General features: G+C 38.0%; 1 protein-coding gene across 4 annotated transcripts in view; it reads left to right on the top strand.

The window, feature by feature from the left end:
* The window catches only part of NR3C1 (nuclear receptor subfamily 3 group C member 1), a 124,386-nt gene that overhangs the window by 96,061 nt on the left and 7,257 nt on the right, over nt 1–21,068 (top strand). For 3 of the 4 annotated variants that reach the window (XM_054718000.1, XM_054718002.1, XM_054717999.1), the window contains exons 7-9: nt 3,932–4,062; nt 12,895–13,052; nt 13,628–14,946. In XM_054718000.1, coding sequence (XP_054573975.1) covers nt 3,932–4,062; nt 12,895–13,052; nt 13,628–13,780 — 442 coding nt within the window. In that variant the 3' untranslated portion in view covers nt 13,781–14,946. Of the gene's footprint in view, nt 1–3,931; nt 4,063–12,894; nt 13,053–13,627; nt 14,947–21,068 lie in introns of those variants that run through there. The other variant, XM_054718003.1, reaches the window with a different exon arrangement.

Raw genomic sequence — 21,068 nt, 5'->3', positions numbered from 1 at the left:
ATGTTTTCCTGATGGACTGTTATGTGGTGATCCTTCAGGAATGAATCAATTCTACCAGGTATCATGGAACTGGGAAAACCTGAAGAGTTGTTTATCAATGCTAAGGCAAGGCAGGTATAACAGAGCGAATGTACAGGTGGCATTGTTACCGTCCCAGGATATTATTTAAACAGTGAGCATCTCTGGGTTGTAAAGTCTATAGCAAATAAAAAGGAATCCTGAGTGCATTGTTTAACCAGCTAACTGCCACGCGTCCAAAACGGAAACCATCCCCACATGCCATGATATTTTGAATTTAACTAAAAAAATCAATTTGCAATGAATATTATAAAAATAAATATGTTACTCACAATTTGGGTGTTCTTGAATATTTTCAGCTGAAAATTCTCACGAAAAATTATTTTAAAGTTGGTCAGGGCTGCCACTTAGGGAAAACATTTTTATAGATGCACATGGTGTGTGGGGAAGGTCTGCCGCTTGCATCTACAGATGTTTATGGCGTACAATGGGTTAATGACATAACCCTATTCCAGTAAGAAAAAGCACAATACAGTTCATGTTGCTCCCGCCTTCCGCAGGAACAGGTGAGGCATCCCAGCTGAGGGGTGGAAAGCACAGATCCAGGAGAATATTTAGCTCCTCGCATGGCAAAGCTCACCAAGTTTATTACTTAAAAAGAACATGGGAACAAAAGTTTGTTTTTTAATTGGGAGAGATAAAGATTTTATAAATCAGCTATTCTCTGGCCTCCTATGCCTGTGCTGCTCTCTGTGAAGTGTTTCAGACATCCGTTTCCCCTTAATTCATTGCAGGTGTTTCCTACCTAGTTTTCTGCCTCCCATCTGTCCACCATCACATTGACTAATTTGCTCTTCCTTAAGGACAGTGTGCTCACATCTCGTATATCCGCAATGCACAGATGCTGTCAGTGTCTCCTCACCTGCCACCCAGTACACTCAGTGTGATTTCTGTCTTTCCAGACCTGGCCTCTCTCCTTCTCCTTCACATACTCATCATTCCCACTCAAGATGATACATTTTACAAACACACCAGCTTATCTCCTTTATTCAAACACACACCTATGGTCTGAGTGGAGTAAATGAAGGGGGGTTATATGAAAAAAAGCTGGATATTTCTTTGTGAGTTCTGAGAACTCAGTATTGACAAGGGTTAAAAAAATACTGAATTCTTAAACCACATCATTAGAATAATAGTGCCATTGCTTGTGAGTCGAGCATCATCAGGAGTTTGTGTTCAGAACTGGAGGCCATATTAAAAATAACAGTGACAACTTTAAACATGTCCAGAGTGGCAAGGAGTTTGAAAATTAACATTAGTTGATAAACAGGAGACTTGAAAGCAATGAGGATAGCCTGAAGAGATATTCTGTGAAGATAATGCAAACACATTGTTTTTATCTCTTGGGTGTGCCAGGCACAAAAATAATGGGTAGAAGTTATAGAAAAGCATCTTTGAACTGAGTGTTAAATGGCTTATGATGTAGTAAGCTCACATTAATCTAAGTTTTAGTGGAGACTGGATGATACCAGCTCCAGATATTGTAAAGGAAATTCTGGGCCTTGTACAAGAAGCTGCAGGTAGGGTGGTTCTAGATTCAGGACACATGAGATCATTGCAAGACCATGTATCTGGCATGGTAAATAGGAACTACCTAAGCAGAGAGTTCAAGTTTTCCCTTTGTTAGGCCAGCTGCATACAGTTTGTCTAAAAAACCTTGTTGAGCTATTGAATTAAATGTGGTGCTGTTTCTCTATTGGTGACACTTACTTTCTAGCACAGTATTCACTCTGTGTTATACAACAGATGATGCCCCTGCTAACATTCTGATGGGGAAACCACATGACCCAACTTATCTTGGAGAGCCATGGTATAACATGTGACGGAGGGGAGGAGGGGGAGTACGGGCCACATTAGCACGGAGGACCTCACTAAATAGCTGAGCAGGAAACAGAACCAACTTTTTAAAAGGGAGGGCATTCCAGGTAGAAGAAATGATTGCAAAGGATGGACACAACTTTGGTGTATGTGAGGAATTGAGAGAAAGTCACTGAGGATAGATACTGTGTGAGTTTAGGGAAGTGGGTGGGGACCACATGGAGAATTTTGTAGGCCATTAAATAGAGTTTAGATTTTATTCTAGGAGCAAGAAACCTGGGGAATGTTTCAAAAGGAGGATAAATAACATGATGGAGAGACTGATTAAAGGAGAACAACAAATACTCATCACATCCCATATGTGTTCCCTGGTGCTAGAGCAGAGAACACGACTAACAAGGCTCCTCACCTTAACTGCGTGCACTGTAGTTGGGGAGACACAGATAACCTCCAAATAAAATTTCAGATTATGGTAGAGTTTTTATTAAAGAGATGTCTATTTCAGATAGGGTGGCTCATGGCTTTGGGAGGTGTCATCTGAATTAAGACCAGAAAGAAAAGGACCAAGCCTCACAGTGAGAAACAAGAGGCATGTGAAACATATATGCTCACTCTGTATTCCAAGGAAGGGCCATATCCCTGTCCTCCACTGACAGGCACTGCCATGTGCTTGGCCAGACCAGTTCTCCATACAGACACACTCTCAGGGTGCCTGTGTCAGAGAGGAAGTCACCTTCACCGTTGCCAAAAAGAGGACAATTCAAACCACTGCATAACCTGATTGTGCCACTTACATTCCTCACACAAAGTAGGTATCACAGAAATGTTTTATCAGTGTCCAGCTCTGTTGGAGGGTAAATGGCTTATACGAACAATAGCTTTGAAGAAGCCAGTCTGACTTCACATCCTCTTTTTGTTACGAGGTGGGAAGGCCTCCTCCCCTCTTCTCTTAGCTCACTGTGTTTCCCCACTCCTCTGGTCTCTGGGATAGGCAGATTTGGGGGTCAGAAAGTATACATTCACGTTCGGACCATCTGTGTAGCTTGTAAATGTTTCTCATCATTGTCCTTAGGTCAGAGAGTTGTAGAAAATACTTTTTTGAAACAGCCAACTAGAATTATTTTTTTACTCTACTACACTGTAACTGTCAATTACAACATATTAGAAGCTAAAAGAGAAAAAGATGCCTCACAGAAAAGGAATGCTTAATTCCTATTGGAGCATTAGGAAGGTGCCTCTTACTAAAAGCAGATTTTATATTTGAAGAGTCATAGAGCTCCTGTCATCACTTTGGCAGTATACCATTCATGTCTGATTTATTTTATCATATTAAATAACTTTTTTATCTGTTAAGTCCAAGATCACTTTCTGTCAAAACTTTGAAAAAAATACACACAGATCTTGAAGTATTTTTAAATCTGTGAACTGGACACAGATTCAGGCTCTTGGTTTCACTTAAGAAATTAGGAAACTTTAGGGATCTGTTTGAAAATCGTAGATGTGATCATGGTTGTTGAGAATTAATTTGGTACCTTTTGTTAGGAGAACATTCAGTCACATAATTCTGTCAGAGGCAGATATGGGGTCTAAGAAAGCCTAGATTCGAATTCCAACCCTCTGCATAACTATATACAGTATCACTCATAGTGGTCTTTAGAATGGAATGCTATGAGAAAAAAATGCCTTTTGATTTTTAAATGGGTAGGATCTAAAGCTATGTTGTCTAGTTGGCAATATTCAGATGCTACCATAAAACCTTGATTTAAATGAGCAAGTGTTAATAAGTCCTGTAGGAGTAATAAGTTCTAAAAACTTAAGTAAATAAAATAATACATGGAGTGCATGATGGAAAAATAACTTCTTCAATGTAAAATTACATTGTTCAGTAGTCTCTTTATATGCTTTAGATCCAGGAACAAGTTTAAGGAAACTTCTGATCTGTAGGGAATTAGCATTAATCGTAATAGTTAGGTTTTCCTTCATGGAACAAGCACTATTTAGTTCTAATTCAAACACTGACGTTTGTCTTTCACAGGCAAAGGATGTCTCTACCGTGCATGTATGACCAATGTAAACATATGCTATATGTTTCCTCTGAGTTACACAGGCTTCAGGTATCTTATGAAGAATATCTCTGTATGAAAACCTTACTGCTTCTCTCATCAGGTTTGTAAAACACTGTTTACTTCTATATGAAGCATGAAATATAGAAATAAAGGTTTATTTGTATATATAGCACTAATACTTATATCAAATATGTCCACTATTTCCTGCTAGTCAGATAGGTTTTCATAAATGTAAACTTTTAGAAAGGCACAGCCTATAACATACACCAAAATTAATAAGACACAGATGTCATGGAGAAATAGAGGTGTATGAGTTGCACAGGGGTATCTGTTGGTCTGTAATGTGTAGACTTCCTCTTTCCTGTGACCTTCGGATAACACCTCTGTAGGAGGCATGGAAAAAGAAAAACAACTGGAATGATTTTGGTTTTTCTACTACATTGTAACTTTGTCAAAAATTTTACTTATACAATGAGTACTACCATGTATAAGATATTATGGGAAAAAGATTCATCCTACACAAGGTGTGTGTGATTACTATTAGAGGACTGGTTAATGCAGCATCCAAGCGGGACTGTTGGGCAGAGGTATTCTATCTAGAAAATGACAACAAGAGTTTATAAAACCACCTTGAAAGTTTAGATAAAGTTACTATATATAAACTTTAGTGAGGCTAATTTCACCTAGCAAGTTAAAACTAGATAGCTTTTGAAAACTACAAAGTATTTTGTCTATATTAGTAAAATTGTGTCATTTTCAGTAAGTGTGTGAACCAGTTGTTATTGTAAACTTTAGACTATTCCAGTAAAAATTATATATCAAGTTAATGTTTATAAAATACTGAGATGATGGATGAATAACTTTTTCATATACAAATAAGTAAACTTGTAATCTTTTAAAAGTCTGTATTCTTTAGTAACTGTGGTTTCAAAGTTGTCAAATAACTTGAAGTTATGGATGTTGTACCTGACTAAGCTGTTGTAATTCTTTGCTCTACAAAAAAATTGTTTTATGTTCTTAGATTTAAGGAGTATTAATAATAATCAAGGCTAGAAAAATTTCCACAACCCCTTAAAAAACCTAAAGGTAAAGATCATCGCTAGGGACTCCTTTCAGGTTACCAATGGCAGTACACTTGTTAAAGGTGTGAACTGGGTGTTATTTGAGCAAACAGTGATTAAGGGAAGAGCTCTAAAACAATGCCTTGTAACTCAAAATTTTCATGTCATAATGAACATAAAAAGAGCATCTGTACAGCATAGCACACTGAGATAAATGAATGAGGCCACTTGCAACCAGCATAGCAAATCATTATCTTAACACATTGATAACCCCATTCACAGTATACCAGCTGAAAAAAGTTCTGGTTTAACATAATCATCAGAAATCCAAAATGAAAGGTGAAAGAGAAAAGGAATTATACGAAGAGAGATAATGGCTAAAAAGTTTCCAGAATTTTAAAAAGACACCAAACCCTATATCCAGGCAGTGCAATGAATTCCACATAGTATAGTATATTAATAAAATCCAGCTGTCTGAACAGCAAAGTTAACAAGAAAATCACTGAACAGGAGAGAAAAAAATATCTTCAAAGGATAAGGAATTTAACCAAACAATAGCAACTGAAGAAAATGGAATGATGTTTCTAAAATGCTAAATGAAGGGACTTCAGTTTTAGTTCTGACAAGCAAACAACTTCGAAGTTATCCTCACAATAAGGAAAAGCTGATCAAACTGAAAATCAGCAACTTTTCTTAGATCCATCAGAGAATTGATATTACAAGGCAAGCCACAACCTCAAAATCTGTAGAGAAGCACAGCCAGAATGAGCTTACTGGAAGAGAAGCTACTGGAGCCAATAACTGGTGGTAACACTTCAGTAATTTTGATAACTCAAGAGCTTTTGGGACCCAGTATTGGCAGGGGGCTTGTCTCCCCATACTTTCTTGGGGTTTACCTCCTAAAGCCACCCAGGTTCCCATGGTGAAGACCTGAGAAAAATCCCCTCATGTTTTTGCGTGCTAAGGGAAACTGCTGTAACAGCTTTATCTGACCTGGGGAAGTAGATAATTCCAGCCCCCTCTACCTTTCTATATCATGTAAGAGAAGGGGGAAAAGATCCAGAAACATTTCTGAGGGACACAGCCCAGGGACCAAGGCTACTAAAAAGATTTAATCATAAAAGTAGTAAACATACCACCTTACCACCATATGATCAGAGTTCCAGTGGGAAGAACTGAATTACAATGGAGAGAGCTGCAGAATACAGATATTTAAGAAAGACAATAGGGGGCGGAAGAAGGGGGAATAAAAACAAGGAAACTGGAACCTCTTGACACCCACACCAAACATTTAACACAGCCTAGTCCCTAGCCAGATTAACATAAAACCTCACATAATTTCTAGCTTTTCCACAGATAGGAATAGCCACCTGTAGAGTCAGAAATTATACATGGATTTTCAACTGCAAGGGGATCCGTACCCCTAATTCCCACATTGTTTAAGGATCAACTGTAGTTGTCAATGCAAACTCTAGGGCAACCACTAACAACAGTTTTATTTATTTTTCATCACCATTTATCCCCTCTATGAAAAAAAAACTTTGAGAAGAAGTAATAATTGAATACTGAAAGGAGAGAAAACATGTCATATGAAATGCTCAATGAAAACTAGAAATAGCAAAAAAAGAGGGGAAGACTAAAAAGGAAACGAACAAGTGCCAAGAGCAGATAATAGCTACAAACATGGCAGACAGGGACTCAGCTATATCAGACAACTGCTTTTCAATGTGAATGGTCTAAACATACCAATAGTCTATTTTTTAATTTTTTGTTAATGGAGGCTCAAACAAAGTTTGCCACTAAACTTTGTATATAATATTACAAAATGTACTTAGGCAAAAGGGAAGTAATGACATTTTTAAGAACGTTAAAAAAAGTGGTAAAAAAAGAAAAAGTGGTAGATATGTAAATAGATTTAAACTAAACTTTACTAAATAAAATAACAATAATAATGTCTTCGGGGGGGTTAAAAATAGAACTAAAGTACACATTAATTACATATAAGCAAAAATCAGAATTTGGTAAATTAAGACTGGGTGTTTAAATTTTAAGTATGACAACTAGAAATACAAAGTGTATATAACGTACCAAAACCAAAGCATTAGGGGAGAAAGGATAACATGGTAAGAAAAAAACAATCCAAAAGAATGAAAGAAATGAGAGGAGCAGGGAAAAGCATAAGAGGAAGTAACAGATGGCACAAATAAATTCAAATATATCTATAATTTCACAAGAGGTATATCTAAATAAAGATATTTAACAGCTTAAGTAAGAGGATATACTATGCATGGTATAACCCAGTAATGGCAAACTTTTTTGTAAAGGACCAGATGGTATATATAGTCTCTGCATATAGTCTCTGGTATAGCTACTCAACTCTGCCCCCTGTGGCAGGAACACAGGTCTGGCTGACTGCCAACAAAAGATTATTTACAAACACAGGCTGCAGGTGGGGATTGGGCTGTGAGCCATAATTTGCTGACCACTGCTTTAACCAAAAGAAAGGTGAAGCAGCTGCATTACTATCAAAATAGACTTTACAGCAAGAAAAAAAAAAGTTCTATATTTAAAGATACTCATTACATAAAGCATTCTATTCACCAGGAAAATATTTGTAAATATATGGCCTCTAACAACATAAAGCAAAAATTCTGGAAACTACAAGGTTAATTTGGGATGGATGAAATTCTTTTAAATGTAAATATAAAATAGGGATTTTCCCATAATTATTTTTAGAATTCAGGTAACCAGCAGGAAAGAAACATAAATAAGCAATCACTATTTTACAAATTAACAATAATTAGATTACCTGTAATAAAAGTAATGTATAAAATTAACATATCACTAAGGGTATGCTCTTGTCACTCCTGATTAAGTGGCCTTTATTTTTGCATTAATATGGACATCTTAGAAGTGCCAAGTATTGCTTTATGGAATCAAAACATTTTCATATGTGTTCTTTGGTCTAATCCTAATCAAAATCCTGTGAGAATAATACTCCACATTAACAAATAAAGGATAAAAATCATATGGTATTCTCAAAAGATGCAGAAAAAGCATTTGACAAAACTCAACATCTATTTGTGACTAAAAACTCTCAATAAAGTGGGAACAGAGAGAACATACTTCAACAATTAAAGGCCATATATGACAACTCCTCAGCTAGCATCATACTCAGTGGTAAGACACTGAGCTTTTCCTTTAAGATCAGGAACAAGGCAAGGATGACCACCCTTGCCACTTTTACTCAACATAGTATTCCAAGTTCTACCAGAACATTAAGACAAGCAAAGGAAATGACATCCAAATAGATAAAGAGGAAGTAAAACTCTATTTGCAGATGACATAACATTATATATAGAAAACCTTAAAGGCTCCACCAAAAAACTGTTGGAACTGAAAAAAATTCAGTAAAGTAGCAGGATACAAAATACAAAATAAAAAATGCAAAAATCTGGTGCATTTCTATATAGTAATAACTAACTAGTAGAAAGTGAAAATCAGAAAATAATTCTGTTTACAATTTCATCAAAAAGAATAAGATACCTAGGAATAATCTTAACCAACGAGGAAAGATACCTAAACACTGAAGACTGTAAGGCATTGATGAAACAAGTTGAAGATTGATGAAACAAGTTGAAGAGGAGGCAAGTGGAAGGATATTTTGTGCTCCTGCATTGAAAGAGTTAATATTCTTAAAATGGTAATTTATGACAAAGGAGCCAAGACTATACAATGGGGAAAGGACAGTCTCTTCAATAAATGGTGTTAGGAAAACTGAACAGCCACATACAAAAGAATGAAACTGGACCACTATATTACACTACACACAATTATTAACTTAAAATCAATCAAAGACTTGAATGTAAGACCTGAAATGATAAAACTCCTAAAAGACAACTTAGGTGGTAAGCTCCTTGACATCAATATTAGTGATGATTTTTTAGGTCTGACACCAAAAGCAAAAATAAACACGTAGAACTACATCAAACTAAACATCTTCTGCACAGCAAAGGAAACCATCCACCAAGAAAAAGGCAATGTGCCAAATGGGAGATATTTGCAAGTCATATATCTGGTAAGGGGTTAATATCTAAACTATATCAAGAACTCATACAACTCAACAGCCAAAAAACAAATGAAAAAATAGGCATTGGATCTGTATAGACATTTTTCCAAAGAAGACATACAGATGACCAAGTACATGTAAAGGTGCTCAATATAATTAATCATCAGGGAAATGCAAATCAAAACACCAATGAGATATCACCTTACACCTGTTAGAGTGGCTATCATAAAAAAGACAGTAACAAGTGTTGAAGAGGATGTGGAATAAAGGGAACCCTCCTGTACTGTTGGTGGGAATATAAATTGCTGCAGCCACTATGGAAAATAATATGGGAGTTCCTCAACAAATTAAAAATAAAGCTACCATATGATTCAACAATTCCACTTATGGTTCAACAATTCCACTTATGGGAATTTCTTTATCCAAAGAAAACAAACAAACAAAACTAACTTGAAAATATATATGCATCTCTATGTTCACTGCCAAATCATTTTACAATAGTCAAGATATGGAAGCAAGATAAGTGTCCATCAATGGATATATGGATAAAATGTGAGATATTTATATTCAGTGGAACATTATTCAGCCATAAAACGAATGAAATCTTGCCATTTGTGACAACATGAATGGACCATGGAGGCATTAGACTAAGAGAAATAAGTCAAAGAAAGACAAATATCAGATTATCTCACTTATATGTAGAATCTAAAAATGAATAAGAACAAGCTCATGTATAGAGAGCAGACTGGTGGATGCCGGAGACTTAGGTTGGAGAAAATGGGTGAAGTGGGTTAAAAAGTACAAATTTCCAGCTATAAAATATAAGGCATGGGGATATAATGTACATCCAGCATGGCCACTATCCTATCTAATAAAAGAGTAATATGCAAATTGACCATACCTCCGCTACACCCACAAGCCAAGCCCACCAGCCAATCAGGAGCAAATATGCAAATAAACCCAACCAAGATGTCTGCAGCCACAGAGAGCAGGAGGGAGGCTTGGGTTTCCCCAGCAATGGAGGAAGCCAAGCTTTCCACCTGCCCTTGCCGGCCCAGGCCTCCACTCAATGCTACCAAGTTTCAATGATAGAAGATAAATAAATCCCAACAAAAATGACAGCAGCCATGGAGCTGAAGAGAGCAGGAGGCTAGGGTTGCCCCCGGAGATGGAGGAAGCCAAGTTTCCACAGCCCTGGCCTGCCTTGGCCTCCTCCGCTCAAGGCTACAAAGTTTCAATTATAGAAGATAAATAAATCCCAACAGAAATGGCTGCCTCCACAGAGCAAGGAGAAGGCTTGGCTCTGCTCCAGGCTACAAAGTTTCAATTGTAGAAGATAAATAAATCCCAGATACCAGGGCCTCTGCTTGGGTTGCCTGGGGGCGTGGCTGGCCTGCAAACCACCACAGGCCCCTTGCCCAGGCCGCCCCACGCCCCAAGGGAACCCCCACCCTGATCCGGGACACCCTTCAGGGCAAACCAGCTGGCCCCCACCCATGCACCAGGCCTCTATCCTATCTAATAAAAGTGTAATATGCAGATTGACCATCACTCCAACACACAAGATGGCTGCCCCCATGTGGTCAAAGATCCTGCCCCCATGTGGACACAAGATGGCCAGCAGGGGAGGGCAATTGGGAGGGACCAGACCTGCAAGGGAGGGCAGTTGTAGGCAATCAGGCCAGCAGGGGAGGGCAGTTGGGAGGGACCAGGCCTGCAAGGGAGGGCAGTTGTAGGCGATCAAGCCAGCAGGGGAGGGCAGTTGAGGGGGACCAGGTCTGCAAGGGAGGGTAGTTGGGGGCGATCAAGCCTGCAGGGGAGGGCAGTTGAGGGGGACCAGGCAGGCAGAGGAGGGAAGTTGGGGGTGACCGGGCCTGCAGAGGAGGGAAGTTGGGGGTGACCGGGCCTGCAGGGAAGGGCAATTGGGGGAGACCCAGGCCTGCAGGGGAGAGCAGTTAGGGGTGACCAGGCCTGCAGGGGAGGGCAGTTAGGGGCAAACAGGCTGGCAGGGGAGCAGTTAGGCCTATCAATCAAGCTGGCAGGGGAGTGGTTAGGGGGTGATCAGGCTAGCAGGCAGAAACAGTTAGGGGCAATCAGGAAGACAGGCAGGCGAGCAGTTGGGAGACAGCAGTCCTGGATCGTGAGAGGGATGTCCGACTGCCCATTTAGATCGGGCCTATCAAAATGCATTGCAGTCGGACATCCCTCGAGGGGTTCCAGATTGGAGAGGGTGCAGACTGGGCTGAGAGACACCCACCCCCCTCGTGCACGAATTTCATGCACAGGGCCTCTAGTAAGTTAACAGTGTACTATATATTTGAAAGTTGCTAAGACAGTTAATCTTAAAAATTGTCATCACATGAAGAAAAGTTTTATAACAATGCATGGCGCTGGATGCTAACTAGACTTATGGGTCATTGTATAGTATGAACAATATGAATCGTGTTGTATACCTGACTTACATCATTAATAGCTAAATTTAAAAAGAAATTAATTTAGTGAGAAAGAGTAAGAAACAAGTCCACAGGGCAAGTAAGAATTAAGACTTCTTGCTCCTAAACCCATGGCTCTTCCTCTATGCCAGCATTTCCTAAGGTGAAGTGAAGTTTGGGAAACAGCTGTTTCTCCTCTCTGGAGACTGCGTAATTATCTCTCAGAAGTTTGAAACTCAGAAATCTGCCTCAAATTGGATTAAACATTTAGCTTTGCTTAAATTTGGACCATCAGATCCTCTTTTCCTTAGCCATTAACACAGAATCAAAGTTCCTAGGAATACACTTTGAGAAACTTCGCACTCTACAAAAGTCACAATTGCTGTAAGATTAAGTGAAACCATGGTTAACTGTCCACTAGTATCAGTTTTTGAAGAGTAATATTAAAAAATTTATTTCACACCAATTTTATGATCCACAATTCATGAGGTATTTTCTATATTTCTGAGCACATAAGGGAAAGCAAATATTTCCTTCCCAGGAGGGAGGGAAGGAGGTTGGTGTGTATACACACACACACACACACACACACACACACTGAGTGGCCAGATTATTATGATCTCTGAACACATAATAATTTGGCCACTCAGTGTACTTCTCTTCAGTACCTCATTTATTTGATCAAAGATACTATAAATCGTGCACCTGATCAGTTTTCCCCTTTGCACTGGCTGATAGAACGCTCAGGGCAAATAGGTGGTTGATCTCCAGCAAAAGTCTAGAATACTTTTGGTACCCATTTGAGATACAAATACACTGAGTGGCCAGATTATTATGTGTTCAGAGGTCATAATAATCTGGCCACTCAGAGTGTGTGTGTGTGTGTGTGTAGTACATAAAAATCAGATTTCTCTTTAGATTAGAATCATATCAATTCAGTGTTAATGCATTAATTGGCAAAATGCATTGCATGATTTTAAGGTTCTAAGTGACTGGTGATGTCACATATATTCCAGGATGTAACTGGTGGGATAAACACTGTTGTTGACGTTTTCATTGTCTAACTAAACTGAAGGGCAGGATGGCAGGCACTGTATTATTTATTTGGTCTTCAAGCCAGCTTTGTGAACTAGAGAGGAAGATATCAGCATGATTTACCTAAAGTTAAGGCCTCCAGTTTCCCATTAGCCCCTATTCTCTTGGCTTCGGTTTCACGATCCTTTGAAATGCTTATGTTTTAATCGAGTGCATTAAAAGCATATAGACAATGTTAAGTCATGAAGTATGCTATTGATAATAAATGCCCTACTTGCTTACATGAAAAGTTATCACAAGAAGGTTATTGAATTGACTACATCTTAATCTTTTAGTTCCTAAGGAAGGTTTGAAGAGCCAAGAGCTGTTTGATGAGATTAGAATGACCTACATCAAAGAGCTGGGGAAAGCCATTGTCAAGAGGGAAGGGAACTCCAGTCAGAACTGGCAGCGGTTCTACCAACTGACAAAACTCTTGGACTCCATGCATGAGGTAAGTGTCAATCACAAAGCCAAGTGTCAAAAACTGTCTGGGATATAAAGTTGTGTTCTAATTAGTCTATGTAATTATACACCGATTTATTTTCCATTTGTGGATACTGATGATGGTTTGAGTTCAGGCTGTGACTTCAGTTCGGCCCACAGTTTTCCTGAGGCCAATTATGGAATTTCATTTCACCTGGTCATGTGCCTGTAGTGTCCTGATGCCAGTACAGAATTCAACAGGTTTTTTTAAATATAGAATTCCCTGGCTTTGCTTGATTAATCCATTAAATTAGAATATGTCTTTCCTGTGTTATAGTACTGCAGTTCATCATGAAACACTTAATTCCATATAATTCTACATCCAGTTTAAGGGATTTAAGAGGTCTTTGGTACCTGAGTGCTAATTTATTTAACTAAACTTTTTTTTTTTTACTTGGGGAATTCCAGCAGAGATTGGGTATATTCTATCTAAGTCAGATATTTAAAAAAAACGAGAGAGAGAGAGTGAGAGAGGCCAACAAGCATGAGATGTTCCAATTGATAGGATTTTAAGGCTAATCATTACCATATCTTCTCTTGTAGGTAGTTGAAAATCTCCTTCACTATTGCTTCCAAACATTTTTGGATAAGACCATGAGTATTGAATTCCCAGAGATGTTAGCTGAAATCATCACCAATCAGTTACCAAAATATTCAAGTGGAAATATCAAAAAACTTCTGTTTCATCAAAAGTGACTGCCTTAATCAGAAAGGTTGCCTTAAAGAAAGTTGACTTTATAGCTTTTATTGTACAAACTATCATTTATCTTATAGCGGTTATGTTGTTTTATTTTTATTTTTTGTTTATGTCTGATGTTTTTGTCTTGTTTTAAACACGCACTACATGTGGTTTATAGAGGGCCAAGACTTGGCGACAGAAGCAGTTGAGCCCTCGCTTTTCAGTGATGGGAACAGTAGGAAGTGATAGTTGGTGGATCCCAGAAATGAGAAACAATGAGGTGGGGTCATCTCCTTGTTGGAGAAGGATGGCACTCTAACCACCAGTGCCCAAAGTCTGCTCAATGAACTTCCTGCTCATACTTATCACAGTTGGCTAGACAAAATCTTCTAGACTTTTTGTTGGTGTATTTGCCCTGTATATTTAGGATAAAATTTTTTGATTTATGCATGGAAACCTGAAAAAAAAGTTTACAAGTGTATATCAGAAAAGGGAAGCTGTGCCTTTTATAGCTATTGCTGTCTGGTTTTAACAATTTCCTTTATATTCAGTGAACTACGCTTGCTCATTTTTTCTTACATAATTTTTGTATTCGAGTTATTGTACAGCTGTTTAAGATGATGGGCAACTAGTTCATAGCTTTCCTAAATAAACTCTAAACATTAATCTTCTGTGTGAAAATGGGTTGGTGCTTCTAAACTGATGGCACTTAGCTATCAGAAGATCACAAAAATCGACTCAAATCTCCAGTATTCTTGTCAAAAAAAGCTCACATTCTGTATATATTTTCTTCAGTGGAGGATTATAGAGGTTGTGCAAATTAACCACCCTAACTGGTATCGAGCACCTACCTGGTCCAAACCTGCAGGGTAAACCGTAGATGATGGTTGCAAAAAGACTAATTTTTTTAAAAAACACAAAAAACTACCAAGAGGACCTGTCTGCACCTAATGCCCTATCCCTGCAATGGTTAAATGGCAAGAATGAGTTTCCCGTCATTCAGGACCTTTTGTTGTAGTTTGTATAACTTCTTAAAAGTTAAGATTCCAGATAACCAGCTGAAACAAAGCTGAGGGATTTTAATCAGACCAAGCGATTCCTCTCACTTTACCCAAAAAAACGAAATCTCTAATGTGGCAGAAGTGGCTAGACACCCATTTTCACATTCCCATCTGTCACAACTGGTCTCCTCTCCTGGTGGCTCAGGGAAGCTCGGCTGCTGCTCCCTGTGACTTAGGCTGCGAGTGAGGCTGTGTGTGTAAACCACACCCGCCCAACCCTGTGTGCCATGGAGTTTAACAAGTCTTGTGAATTTTTTTCCTCACTGTTGAGAATTAATCATTTTAAACGGAATAGAAGCTGTAGTAGCCCTTTCTGTGTGCACCTTACCACCTTTCTGTTAACTCAAAACTCCTACTTATTAAGCCACAAGAAATCCGATTTCTATTCAAGGTGGCCAAATTATTTGTGTAATAGAAAACTGAAAATCTAACATTAACAATATGAAACTTCTAATATATTTTTATATTTAGTTATAGTTTCAGATATATATCATATTGGTATTCACTAATCTGGGAAGGGAAGGGCTACTGCAGCTTTACATGCAATTTATTAAAATGATTGTAAAATAGCTTGTATAGTGTAAAATAAGAATGATTTTTAGATGAGATTGTTTTATCACGACGTTATATATTTTTTGTAGGGGTCAGAGAAATGTCGGTGGATAACCTATATGATTTATAGTGTGTGCAAACATTCATACAGGACAGGCAGCAGTGGTCTCAAACACCAAACGGGTTTGCTCCCAGGGAAGAGGGAGATGGAGACTGGCGCTGAGGCTCCCTCCCGCTCAGATCATAGATCACAGAGGGTGTAACCCTCTGCCTCCCAGCATGACCACCCTCATTCCAGCGGTGAGTCTGGCTGACTAAACCGGCCCTTGCGCTAAAGCGTATGAGCAGGAGCCAGCAAGGTGGTGCTCACACATGGACAGGCACCAAAAGCGGGGTTCCTTTCACAGACAGCCTCACCAACAGTGTAATAAAAACAGAGGCTTGAGGAGTTTGGCAATAATATGCACAGAGGTACCAGCAATATGTAAATAATGCAGAATCTCATAGGTTGCCAGTAATACACTAATTCCTTTCTATCCTACAAGAGTTCATTTCCAAACAAAAATGAGGATGTTTATGTTTTCTTTGAATGCTTTTTGAATGTTTTTGTTATTTTTTCAGTATTTTGGAGAAATTATTTAATAAAAAATGTAATAATTTGCTTTTTGAATGCTCTCTAAAAGGGAATGTTCCTTTTGTAATGGTTTAATTTGGTTCAAAGTATTTTAAGGTTGTTTGTAACCCAGCTGGATGTGAAATTTCGGGTGCCTAAGAAATACCACTTGATTATTATTATCAATGACAGTGTTAAGAATCAAAAAGAACTTCTGAAAGATAACTTATTCACTTATAGAATGTTATATGGTTAAAATCAGAAAGCACATCAGACATTAATTATATTTTAGTCCCAGCATCCTCAGCTCTTAAAAAATAGAGGTCAGTGAAAAAAAATGATATGCTCACTTTGTTGTTAAAAAGAAATCAACTGACATTCATAAAACTATAGGAGGCTGTACATTAGACAGAAAAATAAGCTGTGCCCTTTTTGAATATCTGGAAAGGAAGTTATCTTAATTATGTTGTTCCTCTGAGTGTAATTATGGATTTAAGTGAGGGAAAAAAGGAGGTGCTATTTGAAAGTAGCTTCATTTTTGGTGTATGTGGTATCTTGCCATCCGAAGCTATTTAAGTTGGTAATGTCAGTGAGAGTTGGTGACAGGCCTAGGTGACTCCCAACAACCCCTGAAAAGTATTTTTAATTACTGGGGGAGAAAAATTACCCTCTTGGTGTTTTTAGACCTTGCTGTGGGATGCAAGTGCTTTTGGGGTATATATACCCAATTGTCTAAGACTATGGGAGGGGAACCTAAAAGAGTATCTACCTTCTCCTGAAAAAGAAAATGCCATCCCCAAAGGAAAACTAACAGGGTCAGAGTCTATGGAGAGCTTGGTAATTAGCACAGGATTGATTCTGGACATGGAGATAAAGGAAAGCCAAAAGCCAACCTCACTTCAGAATTGGGGGTGGGGGGTGGGGGGGAGAGACAGTTCCAGTTTTACTTATATATACATCCTATTATCATTGAGTCTTATCATTTTAGTTCTCTGTTAAATACCCTAAACTGCATCTCCATGGAACGAACAGTATTATTGCACTTTGATCTGTCAGAAGTCTAGAACCATGGCAGCCCTCAGTGGCCTTCGAACTGGGTCGGTCATTCAGACAGTAGCTATAGATGAATGTGTGTTTATGTGCCTGGGTTGAGAGTTGAAAGGGAAAATAAATCAGAGTGTGAGGAGGACTCTTGAACCACTTGGAGTGGAAGTTTCATCATTTTCCTGACTATTACCAGTCAGCCTGGTCCAGCAGGATCAGTGACCAGGTCTTTTGGGAAAGGGCCAGCTCCTCACTAGGAAATGAGTGGAAGGAGTTTATTTTCTGATGGAAGGCTATATGAAAAGACCCTCCTCAAGTAACTTGCTTAACTACATATAGATTCAAGTGTGTCAATATTCTATTTTGTATATTAAACAAATGCTATATAATGGGGACAGATCTATATTATACTGTGTATGGCATAATTAAGAAGCTTTTTCATTATTTTTTATCACAGTAATTTTAAAATGTGTAAAAATTAAAACCAGTGACTCCTGTTTAAAAATAAAAGTTGTAGTTTTTTATTCATGCTGAATAATCTCTAGTAAAAAAAAAAAGTCTTTTTATCTACGCAGTGAAATGTCAGACTGTAAAATCTTGTGTGGAAATGTTTAACTTTTATTTTTCATTTAAATTTGCTGTTCTGGTATTACCAAACCACACATTTGTACTGAATTGGCAGTAAATGTTAGTTAGCCATTTACAGCAATACCAAATATGGAGAAACATCATAATAAAAAATCTGCTTTTTCATTATGTGACTCCAACATGCTTCTGTAGAACTCATGCAGTTCCAGTTTCCTCCTTTTGTCCTCCTTTTTCTACTGAAAGTAGTTATCACTTCAGATACCTTCAGATGCTAAAGTGGACCTTTGAGTGTCGGGGTAACAGTGCGTGCATGTTAGTTTGGCATACATTCAAAAAGAGCTTAACCCTGGTGCCACAGGCCCGACTGTCCCGTCCATGCCTCAGATGGTCACGTGCCAATTACTAGAAGGGGGCTGAGGGAAGGCTTCTCCAAATTCAGCAGTCTATCACAAAAATGGTATTTGTGTAAACAAATGTTATCTAGCCAAAATTCTTACCTTATTTTAAAATGAATTATCACAAAAAAGGCATAAATATTTAGTGAATGTCGTAGCAATGTTGCACAACTATTCTATACAAGCTATTCATTTTTCCCAAAAAAGATACTATCTTCGGGTCATATCCATGAATTAGGTAATCTAAAACTTTTCCTATAAATACTCGCTTCTCCACAAAGGAAAAAAGCATTATGGCTGAAAAAACAAATTTGACATACCTACTATCTGATAAAATATTGAAGACAGAATATGAGTAAGAAAAACCCCATCACTATCCTCCATCACTTACAGTATGTGGTTGGACATGTTGTGTACAAACCTCCTTCCCAGTGTCTTGGGTACATTACAGAAATACCAGATAGGGCCCAGTATGTATACACATTGTTACTTTACCATTCACTTCAAGGGTTACTCTTACATCTGTAGGACACCTTCATACATTATACCAGTTACTCCCCACCCAGTGGATGAATGAAATGAAAACAAGTGCTGAAGACACTAACTCCATTTTATAAAAATATTTTTCAAAAGGAAACAGGTTCAGTGTTTAAACAACTGGTTTCTAGCTGCTAACTCCCACCTAACTGAAGTCTGAATAGAAAGTCTAATGAGACCATTTACCATATGTCTCTGGTCTACAAGCTTCCCACGGAACTGGTGTTTTCTGTTTTTAAATTTCATTGTTTTACATTTACTGAGCAATTTGTGCCAGATATCAAGTTTTTAATATAGTATCTCATTTAAGCTTAGCATTCTCTAAAGTACAACTGTATTACTATTAGCATCATTGCATTTCTCTGAAGAAACTTTGGCCTAAAGAACTGAGTAACTTGCCTAGCGTGGAAATGGTAAAGTAGGACTTTTTCTTTTAACATGGCATCTGGCTCTCAAGTCCATGCTCTTAAGCACCACTGAGAAATTATTAATATGAGGCTCCAAACCAGGTTCAATGAACTCATACTAAGCACTGTGTGTCAGGCCTTTTGATCTGATTTAATCTAATCCCTTTTGCTACGTATTAGTTTTGATCTCGTCATTTAAACAATGATATTTCCTCCTCTTAAAATCCTGTGTCCTATCCTCTGGAGATATGGGTGGTGAAATATAGTAGCTATCCAGAAATAACAATACTCTTTGGTTTTATCAAATACACAATAAGAAACCTGTCTCACCACTACCCCCAGGAAAGTCAACACACTGATTTCTTCAAGCGAAGCAGAGCATATAGGCTACATTCAAAGGAAGGAAAAAAGATGTTTATAAATAAAAACTGATGCAGAATTTATTCTTAGTTTGACAGAATAAAAAAAGCCAGACTTTGGGTGTAGAAACGAGGTTGAGAATACAGAGGCATTTACACTAGCTGAATATTTTTTTAGACCTTCAACTAATCTTTCCGACTTGGTAATAAGTAGCTTTTAACAGCATTAATAACTTTATAGCAATTTCTTTGATGAAAATACCCAGCCTCTCTTGTTGTATCAGGCTTCTGTTTTCTAAAATGAAACCATACTTTGGTAGGGAAACATTTTAACTTTATTTGGGTACAGACATGTTAATCTCCAAACAAAAGAGTTCACCCAAAAACCTTCCCTCACTTTCTCCATTATTGTCTTTAATAAGAGAAAATATACAATCTACTCATCTATACCTCACCAGAACTAGTCAACAGAGTATGTGTACACAATGTAAGTCATTTACATTCTATGAGTGTCAATGTGGCACTTTATGAAATGCTGTCCGAGTATACCCGGGGCTCTGCTGGAAAGAATAGAGGCCATCCAAAAACATTAGGACTTTTGCTATGATTTCATGGATAAGAATAAAACTCTTTCCAAGTGTGTGGGGGGAGGAGGGAAGATGCTACATAAAAACCAAACAAGGGTTAATGGAACATGAGACTATGTCATAAATATTTCCTGACCAGTTTCTCTGCCCACACTGTGGCAGGCATGCCAGACGAGCAATCTGAAGAACACTAAGGCAATACTAAAACTTCAAAGGTCCCTGCCCACAAGATTCAAAGATGCTCATCAATTCTACTCTAGTGTATCTATGAAATATGTACACACAACAGCAAACACCCAAATGTTCACAACAGCCCGGGAGTGGAAATAACCCAATGTCCTTCCACTGATAAATACAGAAACAAATTGTGGCATGTTCATACAATAGAAAATAATAAAAAAAAGAGATAATGATGTATACTATAATAAGGGTGAACCTCAAAAACATCATGCTACGTAAAGGAAGTCAGACACAAAAGACTATATATTATTTGATTCCACTTACATTAGATGTCCAGAAAAAGCAAATCTATAGAGAAAGAAAGCAGGTCAGTGGTTGCCTATGGTTGGGGGTGACATTAGGGCTTAAGTGAAAATAGACTTGTGGGAACTTCATGGGAAGATGGAATGTTCTAAAGCTGGATTATAATGATGGCTGCACAATTCAGTACATTTAATAAAAACTTTAAACTGTACACTTAAAGTGACTAAATTTTATGGTATATAAATTATATCAACTACGTTTATTTTTAAATATCTATTTTAAAAATATCAGGCAGACAAGCAAACGTTTAATTGCCCTTCACCTGTATCAGGAGCTGACACAAAGTATGTTAAATACATACAGGCAGGTGCAGCTGTGTTTCAGGAAAGCCTCTGAGAAGACGTCTTCATTGTGTGGATGTGGAAGGGTGGGCTGAAGGTTAGCAGCTCGGACGGACAAAGGCTTACTCATTTCACAGTAACAGATTTCCCTGATAGTTAATGAGATAATGTACTCGCCCTGAGATAACAGCCATGTACAAAGAGATCGCCAACATGACAAGTAAACAAACTGCTAGCACATGACTGCCCATTTTAAATACACAAGAATGTGTGGCACACATACTGTGTTATTAGCTGTGAAGCCCTCAGTAGTTACAACTTTATGAGACAAATCTGAG

This window comes from Eptesicus fuscus, chromosome 6, assembly GCF_027574615.1.
Source record: "Eptesicus fuscus isolate TK198812 chromosome 6, DD_ASM_mEF_20220401, whole genome shotgun sequence".
Taxonomy (NCBI): domain Eukaryota; kingdom Metazoa; phylum Chordata; class Mammalia; order Chiroptera; family Vespertilionidae; genus Eptesicus; species Eptesicus fuscus.
This window is presented reverse-complemented; position numbering and strand designations above follow the sequence as displayed.